The 11437-nt window shown below is 44.3% G+C and overlaps 1 protein-coding gene across 1 annotated transcript; it reads left to right on the top strand.

Moving 5' to 3' along the window:
- The first annotated feature begins 702 nt into the window (after positions 1–702).
- On the top strand, positions 703–10046 carry EIF2S1 (eukaryotic translation initiation factor 2 subunit alpha). The gene is made up of 8 exons (XM_061558852.1): positions 703–853; positions 3570–3816; positions 5999–6078; positions 7424–7575; positions 7928–8034; positions 8183–8280; positions 8697–8840; positions 9384–10046. Exons 2-8 carry the CDS (start codon positions 3579–3581, stop codon positions 9501–9503), a joined length of 939 nt encoding a protein of 312 aa, XP_061414836.1. The 5' UTR covers positions 703–853; positions 3570–3578; the 3' UTR covers positions 9504–10046.
- The last annotated feature ends 1391 nt before the right edge of the window (positions 10047–11437 follow it).

Here is an 11437-nt window from a genome sequence, read left to right as displayed (position 1 = left end):
TGCCTGTATGCTGAAGTGTCTCATGGAGTGCTTATCAACCAATTTAGGGGGGGGGGGGGCTTTGGGTCTGGCTGATGATGTCACTCCGAATATGAAGGAGTGATCACTAAGGTTATTACCCAGAACACCAGTCAGTGTGAAATTGTGAGGGGCATTAGTCAATAGGGCGTCAAGCAGACATGACTGTCCCGGATTTTTTTAGGTAGGGTCTTGTGGGGACATTTATTAATTGAAACATGTTAAATTCATCTGCAATTTGACAGGGGGAGGGAGGGGGGATAGGGGGAGGGGTGAGAGGGGGGTAGAGGAGGGTGAGAGAGGTGGAGGGGGGAGAGGGGGGGGGACAGGGGGAGGGGGGGGGACAGGGGGAGGGGGGCAGGGGGAGAGGGGGGATAGGGGGAGGGGTGAGAGGGGGGGTGAGGGGGGTAGAGGAGGGTGAGAGAGGTGGAGGGGGAGAGGGGAGGGGAGGGGGAGAGGGGGGAGAGAGGGGAGGGGGGAGAGAGGGGAGGGGGGAGAGAGGGGAGGGGGGAGAGAGGGGAGGGGGGAGAGGTGGAGGGGGGGGACAGGGGGGGACAGGGGGAGAGGGGGGAGGGAGTAGGGGGGGAGAGGGGGGAGGGGGGAGAGGGGGGAGGGGGGAGAGAGGGGAGGGGGGAGAGGTGGAGGGGGTGTCCATTGGGGTGACGTCAGCGCAGTGTACATCACCCGGATGAGGTGAAGCGCGCGAGATCGTGACTCGGAAGCGGAAACGCGCGCGTTGCATGCCGGGTTCTGCCGACCGCGCTGTAGGGCCGCACGTGAGAGTCCGGGCCTCGGGAGCCGTCGCCGCCGCCTCCTCCGCGTCTCCTGTCGCCCCGTGAGTCGCTCGGCTCGCTGCGTGAACGGTGGGCTCTGTGGGGGTTGTGAAGGGGCGGGCGGGTGGTCGGGAGCGAGATGGTGGCTAGGGGGTACGTGTCGGTGCGTGTGGGTGCGTGCCCCCCCCCCCCCCCCCGACTGTAATGGGTGGCGAGGCCTCTCGTGTTCACGTGCTCAGCAGCAGCACGCAGCCATCTCGGGGCGAAACGTCGGCACAGAGACGCTTTTGGCACGCGTAGCAGCCGCAATGGTGTACACGGGCGGCCCTTTTTCTTGTGTGTCAGTCCGCTTCGCTCGAAGAAAAAGCCTGGAAACGACGTGTCCGGATACGGGGATTGTTTGACCATACTTCACCACGCCGGTCAGCGCGGCTAAGGGGAACGAGGTGGACCCAAGGATTGATTCGGTTATCGGTCGCGCCGCTGCTGTTCAATTAATTATCGAACGCAGGGCGCTGACCACTGCACCACCGCTCCAACCCACCTCAATAGAAACCTTGTAGGATTACGCAATCTTAGTACAAAGCGTTTGGGTTATCGTTCACTTAAACCGAAATATCTTGATGTCCTTTCAATACAATTTAAACCATTTCAGCATCAACCGACTAAACTTAGTCGCAATTAATCATCTCAATAATCTGAAGTAAAGCAAATAATGTAGCGTCTCAGAATTGTTTCGCCAAGCCATAAACCGTATCGCCACTACTATAAACTCATACAAATGCCCATGAGACTTTTACGGTTGAAGTCCGCCTACCTCGTCTCAAAACCTTAACCTCCAATATCTCGCACAGGACAAACTAAATATCGCCACATGCATGCAGACGACAGACTAAGGCTATATACATACTGTACTCACTAAAACACGCAGTGACACATATGTACAGGCAATACAGACAGGTTTGTGCGCCACGGGTATTTTTTGCCTTCATGAATCTTGTCAATGACGAAACACTTTCCAAGTACTGGTGGTTGTCCTTTGTATATATTTTTTATTCTTTCGTGGAATGAGACACTATCCTAAATAAGTATACAGGTACATCATGGGACCTCTTTTGCCAGTACCAAAATATGAGAATAGGTTTCCCCTCTCTTTTTTTACAACAAAACAGGTGTTAACACCAAACTGAAACCTTTTACAAGGAATCATGTCTTCATTAACCACAATACTTGTGGTTGCATTCTTACCACAAGTATTGTGGTTAATGCAGACATGATTCCTTGTTAAAGGTTTCAGTTTAGTGTTTTAACATCTTAACACCTGTTTTGTTGCCAGAAAAAGGGTAGAACCTATTCTACTTATTCTCAAGTATACAGGTGTTAATGACACTCAACCGATTCGATAGGAATCCTCTCAATGTGAGTCTTCTCAATATCAAGCTCATCACAGTATTATTCATCTCAACTTAAGGCTATCATCTATCTCAACTACATTGAGGTTCTATGCTGATCCCGATCCTTATGGTGTTGCTATATGAAACACTGCTTCTCTGAATATAGTTTACAGCCAACCATTGTCCATAAATAGAACCTTATCCCTAAACCAACCTTTTCCCCATCCCAGTTTAACCTTATCCCTAACCATACCTTATCCATAACCATACTTTATACCGAACCTTACCATTCTTATCCCTAAGCCTACAGTATCCCAAACACAATCCTATCCCTAACCATACATTATCCCAAACCTCACTTAATCCCTACGTTTACCCCCATTAGCATCTTCATTGTTACTCCCGTGTGCCATAAAAAAACTAAAGAACCACAGAGTATATATAAACTAATTGTAGTTGGCGACAGCAGTATTTACAGAGCGGCAGTGTTGGTCTCGACAGCACATTCCCTGGCATGGCCCGCCAGTTCGGGTGTTTGGGATGGCTTGGATGGCTCACAGAAGTGGCATTTGGCGAAATTATTAACTTAATGCCACTGACCTTCATGTCACCAATCTCAATATCGATAATTTATCTCAACTACATTGAGGTATTATGCTACTGCAGATCCTTATGGTGTTGCCATAGGAAACACTGCTTCTCTGAATAAGTTTACAGCCAATCACTGTCCATAAGTATACCCTGATCCCTAAACCAGCCTTTTCCCGATCCCAGTTTTATCCTTGATATCAGTTCGGGTGAAAAGGAGAGTGAAACCAAGAGCTGCAATGAAATGTGTTTTATGCCTTTTAGAATCTCTGCATAAGTCAATGCCAGTGCTTTTGCTGCCTTGTTCCCCTTGTGTTTGATGTGGATTCTCTCTCATGAGCTGATATCTTGAGGGGTGCTGTGGAGCCTGTGGCCAGCAGATTGGACTCAACTTTGCTCTTAATTTTTCTGATGCACTGACAGTGTTTTGAGGCCAGTTTGAGTTATAAGTTAAAGATCTTGTTTTTGTGGGCCCTGTGTCTGTTGTGAGACGATCCCTTCCCCAGTTTCTCAGAAGACAAGAGAGTGGTTCCTAGCAAGGTTACTCGGGTGATGTTACATTGTCACTCATTGCCTGTCAGGTCGAACTATGATGTTAAATTGGCTCGTCCCTCACACCGTGAAGTGTCGTAGTGAGTGGGAATTTGAATTGGGTAAGAAGTTACTGGAAGCTACATGTATTATTATCAATGTGTCATAATCACAGAAGTAATGTTTTAATGTTGTATGTGCTCTCGATGCTATGTTTATTAATGGTCAACTCATCCTTTTATCCCATTGGTTTTTGTTTCCACAGACCTACAAAATGCCTCTCGGGTGTAGATTCTACCAGCACAAATTTCCAGAGGTGGAAGATGTGGTGATGGTGAATGTGCGGTCCATCGCAGAGATGGGCGCCTATGTGAGCCTGCTGGAGTACAACAACATCGAGGGCATGATCCTGTTGAGCGAGCTCTCCCGCAGGCGCATCCGCTCAATCAACAAGCTCATCCGCATCGGTCGCAACGAGTGCGTTGTTGTCATCCGAGTGGACAAAGAGAAAGGTAAATGGTGCAAGGAAATGTTTCAAACACTGAAGGTTTCGCAGCCACTCATAAGCCAAGTATGGTCGGTCTTCCAAGTGAGGGCACCTGTTGGGCAATTCTTATTTTTTCAAGATTTTGCCATGCAATACTGTGGTATCTTCAAAGAGTTCTGTTTTGTTAGTTAAAGTTTAACTCCTGAAGATGCCTTTAATAGTAGTATGTGGTGAAATCCGAAGGGAGAAAATTCTCAAAATATGGCCTCACCCGTAAGACCATTTTTGGAATGTGAGAACTTGGCACCTAACTGTTGTATTGAGAATGCTAAGAATATACACCCAGCCACGGCTGGGTGATGAGCCCCTGATGTCTGTGGGTTGTGGTGGTTATTTGACCGTACTTCATCACATAGGTCACTGCTTCTTGGTTGAAGGCAGGGATCATAGATGTGAGAGCTACAACTATGTTTTTTTCTGCACTGTCCTCTGCTGTTCACCACGTAGCCTCCCTCGCCCTATGACAACCTGTTTTTGCACGGTGGTCCACCCAGCAGTATAAAGCAACATCACAATTGATCGGCAGGTCAACCCTTTTCCCGTTCCGAGATGAGCAAGTGGCGCAGTGTTAATTTTATGTGGAGGCATAGCGCCATTGTTTTTTAAGAATTTGTGCTCACCGCAGAGAACTGTAGCGACGCAACCGCACTCTATGATAGCTGGTGCCAAGCTGTGCCACACGCCCTCCCGCATGGGCTTGTGGAAGTGTCAGTCCTGATAAAGTTATATTATTTTAATTCCGGTTTCGTTTTTATGATGGACATGCACATAAATCGGAATGGAATCGGAGGAAAAACTGAACGGAAAAGGTTAAGTCTGGTGGGATAAAGTGTGGCTAATTCTCTTCCAAGATGCCTGGTCAGCATGGAAGAGTCGGCCACATAACCTCTAGAGATCCTTATAGTGGAGGCCCTTGTGCCAGCAGTAGTATGAGCAAGCCATTGCAGGGCTGCTCCTTCACCTTTGGACTATTTAGATTATTTTGCTTTATAAATGTCCAAATGTTAAGCCGCTTTGTTGAGCCATCATTTGTGGCCAGGTCGCTTTTGAAAAATAAGTTAATACCTCAGTGGGCTTTGTCTGGTAGGATGGGGGGAGGGTTTTGTTTTATTTTATACTAGCTTTACTACCTGGCTTCGCCCGGGACTTGGATTCACCACGCCCAGCTGCCTTTGTCCCCCCAGTGGCGATGTTCACACACCCACACCAGTTCCTCGTTTGAGGCTAGGGGAGTCCCAGGACCAGTTCAAATAATCGTCACCAGTGGTGGCCATGAGCGGGAATCGAACTTGGGTCGCCGGGTTCATAGCGCAGCGCGCTAACCGCTACACTACCGCTCCCCACACACACACGCGCGCGCGCGCGTCCATAGGTACACATACACGCGCTTGCTGCAGACACACATAACTTTCAGGGTGCGTACGACAGTAAACGACTGAAATTATAAATCAATGCTGCGCGAAGAACGCCTTAGACCTACAACACATTTGTATTTCACTTTACCCGTGATCAGCAGGCACACTCCGTTACGCTTCCGCACACGGGTCACATGATAGATGTGACGTCACAGCTCACTTGCCGTGCAAAATATATGCATTATTGCGCCCCCCCCAACAAAAAGACAAAAGTGTATTTTAATATGTTTTGCATGGTGTGCAATGTGGAAAGTACCCACATGGCAAATGTTAAGTTTGTTGCATGTCGGGAAGTATGCTAAACATTTTGAACAGACAAACATAATCACAAATTTCCCTATTTTTTTTATTTATGTGTTTGGGTGATTCGTTTACCTTTCCTATACTTTGCACTCCTATCATGTTTTTCTATTGCTTGTTGTTGTAACACTTTTACCCGCCCTGACTGGACATCTGTGAAAAAGAGCTTTATAGCTCATTGGATTCCCCCAGTATAAATACATATTCTGATTCTGACGTCAAACTTGGAGTAACTGTTTTCACAAAGGGATGTTTGGCCATGATTGACCTGCACATCTGCTGTATGTGAATATTTGTTGCTGTCTTTCTTACGCATTGATATGATGTACTCAAGTTTTGCACCAAAAATAGAGCGTCATCCTTCACTGTCTCTGATACGCTTTGATCTCTAAGCTCTGGATATTAACTTTTGACATTGATTTTATTTCAAAGGATACATCGACTTGTCCAAAAGAAGAGTGTCTCCTGAAGAGGCTTTGAAGTGTGAAGATAAGTTTACAAAATCAAAAACGGTAACATTTAGTTTTAGTTGGTTACATAATAGTGTTGTGCTGAACATATATAATAAATAAAGGAACCTGTGCACTGTTAAAGTATTATTGTTATGGATGTAATAATGATGAGCAAATATTGAGTCTATTCGCTACGTGCTATGGCAGTGCATCAGGTTCTTTTTTGGACAATTCATTTCAATTATGTTTTTCACATAGTTCAAGAGGCCTTCTTTGGCTATACTGCTGGAATTTATATGTAGTAAAAGCACAGATCTATGCCCAACTTCAGTCAAGCGATGGTTCCCTATGTATACACGTGACATTGTTACGATCATTGCTGCTCATTGTCAGCAGTTAACGAACCTGCTGGCATATATTTGGCTTGCTGTGGGGGATAGGTTGGGTTTTTCCATCATTCCAACAACAGAAAATGCCCTTGCTCTCGTAATCATCGTCATAAAACACCCCAATTTCTGCCCTGTCCTTGAGCAATTTGATGGTTGGTTGGTTGGAAAGAATGTAGGAGTTTCCATGGCTGGGTAATGTGTTCACAGCAGACACTAGCTTTCTGGTGGAAATCTCATTATAAATCAAGCAGTGTAATTTCGTAACAGTGGGTGTTGGCTGGCCTGTTGCACCACTTTCATGAAGCTCTGGGTCCGTTTCACCATGATCATGCTTGGCAGTCTCTACAATCTCACACTTGCATGAGACCTCTGCACTGAGGTGTCTCCTTTGGAAATGCGCTAAATAACATCACAAAACAAAGTCGCCAAACCCAGGGAGTTAATGCTGCCACTTGCAATGTTTTTAATCGTGAGCAATAAAGGGGGGGAGCAAGTTCGAAGAGTTGATCATTCTTTTGATGCATCAAATAAAAACAAGCTCAAGGTAAAATTGTGCTCACGGTGTGCACGGCAGCATAGCTGCACCTATACCAGGGGTTGGCAACCAAAATAACGAAAATAGCCATTTTTTCTAACTTGGTAAAATAATGTTTCAAGAGCCACCAATGCATGTGGCGAATACGAGATGGTCGTCCTCAAGAAATAACGTCACGAAGCAGTCCTGAAAGTGCCGCAGCTTGCCCACCCCTGACCTATACTGACCTGCGTTTGCACATGCGGATGTTTTGCTCGTCTCCCGATTTGAAATTCTCACAATGCACTAAACTGAGCGTGAAAAAAACAGCCATTGGGCCCTGACATGCTTGTTGTGTGACTGAAGATGGCGTGGGAAGCCCAGTGTTAAATTGTTTTGTTACAACAGTAGTTTTGCTTTCATTTCAGGGGCCTTTGACATTAAGCGTATTTCTAGTTGTATATGTTTATTTTGTTATTGCTATTGCGTGGTTTACTTTCAGGTGTACAGCATTTTAAGACACGTGGCTGAAGTACTGGATTACTCCAAAGATGAGCAGCTGGAGAGTCTGTATCAGCGGACAGCCTGGGTCTTTGATGAAAAATACAACAAGCCTGGATACGGTGCTTACGATGCCTTCAAGCTCGCCGTTTCGTAAGTTTCCAGTGATGCAAAATCATTTGTAAGCCTGCGTGTGAATGAGTGACGCTAGAATGTATCTGTCTTGGTACATTGGCCATTACCTTTTAAAAATGGAGAATACGCTTTGTTGTGTAAGGCAAGTAACAATAAGGTATTTAAAGCAAAAAACAATATCCATTGTTTTTCCTTTCACATTTTCTTTTTGAACGGCTTAACCCGCTTTCCATATAGACATTGACCAAAACTCAATTAGTCCCTTCAGCAGTAACCCGAATGTGACTAAACATTCAAACCTGTGACTAGTTTCGCAAATGATGGTAGTCTTTGTGTTTTTAACGGTGCGTTTGGGTGTGGGAGTGTGCAGAGACCCCAGTGTGCTCGACTTGCTGGATTTGACGGAGGAAGAGAAGGGAGTGCTGCTGGAGAACATCCACAGGCGGCTGACGCCACAGGCCGTCAAAATCCGTGCAGGTGACGTGATATTAATAGACCCGTTCTATTCAAAATAAAGTCGCCCATCAAACACCAGTTATTGCGAAAGATAGCCTCTGTTTTTGGTGAAGAAAATGAGATGCCACTGTAGCACTTCATATAACGGAAATGTTTTGTTGTCCGTTAGATATTGAGGTGGCCTGCTATGGCTATGAAGGGATTGATGCTGTCAAAGAGGCACTGAAGGGAGGCCTGGCATGTTCCACAGAGAAGATGCCGATCAAGGTAAACATTCTTCTATACCTTTCGCAATTCTTCCTGGCAGTAATTGTTATCAAAATGGACATCATTTAATTATTAAAGGCCCATTTGAGGTAAATATCGTCATTGATCTTTTTTGACACGTCTCTGCAGACAAATAGACACTAGCCATTGCCATAAAAACGTCTCATAACCATTGCAAGGGAGGTGCCTTTGTTTCTTGGTGTAATGTCCCAGCACATCGCACGCATCTTGCCTAATGCACAAAGCTGATTAAACATAGCTTATTGTAATTCCATGGTTACACTTATAATAACCAGTTTTAAACAATTTGATTTAACCCTCCATCACAATAATTGGTGTGATATATTTCAAAAGCGTTTTAAAAAATGCATGAAAATTGTGCGATTGAAAACCATTTTGCTGAATGTTTGATCCAGATTAACCTGATAGCACCTCCACGCTACGTGATGACAACCACAACTCTGGAGAGGACAGAAGGCCTCTCCATTCTCAATCAGGCGATGGCAACCATCAAGGAGAAGATCGAGGAGAAACGTGGTGTCTTCAACGTTCAGATGGCGGTAAATTACGTTGCTATTGTGACTTCATTTGTATAAATACGGCATCGATGAACATTTTGGCAGAGTCTTCCTTTACCCAACGTTCGTGGTAAATTGAGAGTTTCAATTTGTAAACAAGCTTACTATAAGTAACAATCTAATGAACATTTTTTTAATGAAAATTCGACAAATGAGCATGTTTTTCAAATATTTGGCACGAATGACAATGGGGGTGTTTTTGTTTGTGTGGGTGGCATTCTGGGATGTACATTGTGACACTTCAAGTCGCCTCGGAGTGCACCTGGCCTGGCCCAAACGCTGTGGTGACTGCCACTTAGTTGCAAACGGCAGCTGTTGTGCATTGTGAGCTCGGTTGATAAAGATGTGGGTGGTATAGAACAGTTGTAATATTTTCACATGGTCAGCTAATTGTAATATATTTCACATTCTGGAGTATTGTACAGGTGTGATTAAAAGAGCTGCCCTAGGTCTCGTCATTTGCACGCACCGTAGACTACGATGTCGATTGCATGTGGCCGATTTTTCTTCGTTGTGTTCGAGCAGCCGAAGGTGGTGACCGACATTGATGAAACGGAGCTCGCCCGGCAGCTTGAGAAGCTCGAAAAGGAGAATGCGGAAGTGGACGGTGACGACGACGCAGAGGAGATGGAAGCGGAGGATTAATACGCTTTGGTTATTCAACAGCATTTGACTTTTGTTCATGCATTGGTATTGTTGGAAAGTGGTCAACAAAAGTTATTTCACTGAACAAAATCTTTTAAGTTAAAAAGGTTGTTTACCTGGAAGAACCCCCTCCAAGTAAAAATGGAAAACTTTTGAACCTAAAATTGAAGAAAATTTAAATGACAAACTAATAACAGTAGCAAATACTGTGGCACGTAATAATGCTGTCCTTTACCAAAGGCAATGGGTGCCTAAGTGTATTCATATAAATGCCAACAGACTAGCCGAATCTGAGTATTATACACCTCCAGTGTATTAAGCTCAAAAGCAGCAATGCCTGTGTGGTTTGAATGATGGTGAGCAGTTGCTTAATAATAACAATATCTCTTTATAACCTTAAGTCACCATTTTGGCCATTACCTACATATAGTTTACATTCCAAATCAGTGCTACTTACCACATTTGAAAAATTGTGAGGTCTCAACATGCAGGATATGGCTGTATTTGGTTTTAGTAAATTGTTGAATAAAAAGTCCAACTGATCGACCAGTTTCTGTTATTACATAAGGGAGACAATAACATGAATTCTTTAAAACATGTGCGGTTTACCATGCCTTTAAGCTGCAATATAATGCATTAAAGCCGTATTTAGAAAATCATTGCAATATCGCAATATTGTCTATAGAAGCTTTTGGCATTTATGTTGCACTTAAGTCCAATCTTCATATCAAGTTTTCTGCACATCTAAAGATGGTACAGAGTTGGTGATAATTTATGACTAATAATACCCGAAGAGCAGTACAACATGTTATCACAATGTTTATTATTGAATCATAGGGCAAGTTACTTATTCCACACCTTGCATTTGTAATGATATTTGCACATGATTGGTACCCAGAACTGGTGTCTTTGGCCAATGATATACTCGAGCTGTTTATGTATCAAATGAGCCATAGCAGCTAAGCTTCTTCAAATGCGACCAAAATAATTGCTAAATATTTTAACAAAGGTGGCCCAGTGTCAAAGCAGTGGTCCAACACTACTGGAATCCTGTGTTGGTATGTTTGGTAGGCAGCCAGTACTCTGGTGAAGTTGATGGTCTTTGCCCTATCAGCAATGGTTGTGCAAAGACGAATCACTGTTGCAGCATTTGCCAGCTTCGAGAATTAAAATCTGTAAATGGCATCGACCGAACTGATGTGCAGCGTACGCTGCGACATAATTGAGTGTCATTGAATTGCCAAGTTATGGTGTCATCTTAGAGCCATTCCCTTGCATGCTCACTTCCACTCGCAGTTTCAACATCTGTTGATTAAATTAGAAGTTGTGGTTAAAGTCCAAACTTTAAATTAAGGGATGTTTATAAAGCCATTAATATCAAACTACACGTGAAAAATGTTTTCTCAAGTGGAAGCCTTTTGAATTTATACGATCAGGGTTACTATCACTCAAGAAGTCTGTGAGCCCCTAATAGATTTCACCTTTTTTGTACCACCTGAGGTGGTATAAATGTAGCAATTTAAATTTATTTTTCCAATAACTGAATTGTGTAATATCCATTTGAAATTGAGTGGGTTAAATCACTCTTATTAGCCATATAACGAGATTGGTGCTAATACAGCTTTACTATCTTGGGTGGTTCTGATTGCTGCTCTGGCTGCTCTGGCCGCTCTGGCCCTCAGACTGATGGGCGTGGTTTAAGCTCTCTTAGCCAAACCTGGGTTTCATAAATATGCAATTATCAGGTTTCCTATATGTTCATTCATCATCGGGATCTTATTAACTGATCAGCAGCAACGCCCAAATGCTGAAAGATCCCCAACAAAAACTGGCAATGCTGAGTGGAGACTTATTGTAATTTTGTAGGCAGCTGTTGAAGGTCACTGAGTGAGCTCAGTGACCCCTTGACCCCCACCCTCACGGCAAACATCGCC

This window comes from Lethenteron reissneri, chromosome 25 (genome assembly GCF_015708825.2).
Source record: "Lethenteron reissneri isolate LAM-NWPU_2019-01 chromosome 25, ASM1570882v1, whole genome shotgun sequence".
In the NCBI taxonomy this organism is placed as follows: Eukaryota; Metazoa; Chordata; class Hyperoartia; order Petromyzontiformes; family Petromyzontidae; genus Lethenteron; species Lethenteron reissneri.
The sequence above is the reverse complement of the archived record's forward strand: the minus strand, read 5'-3'. Positions and strand labels throughout refer to the sequence as shown.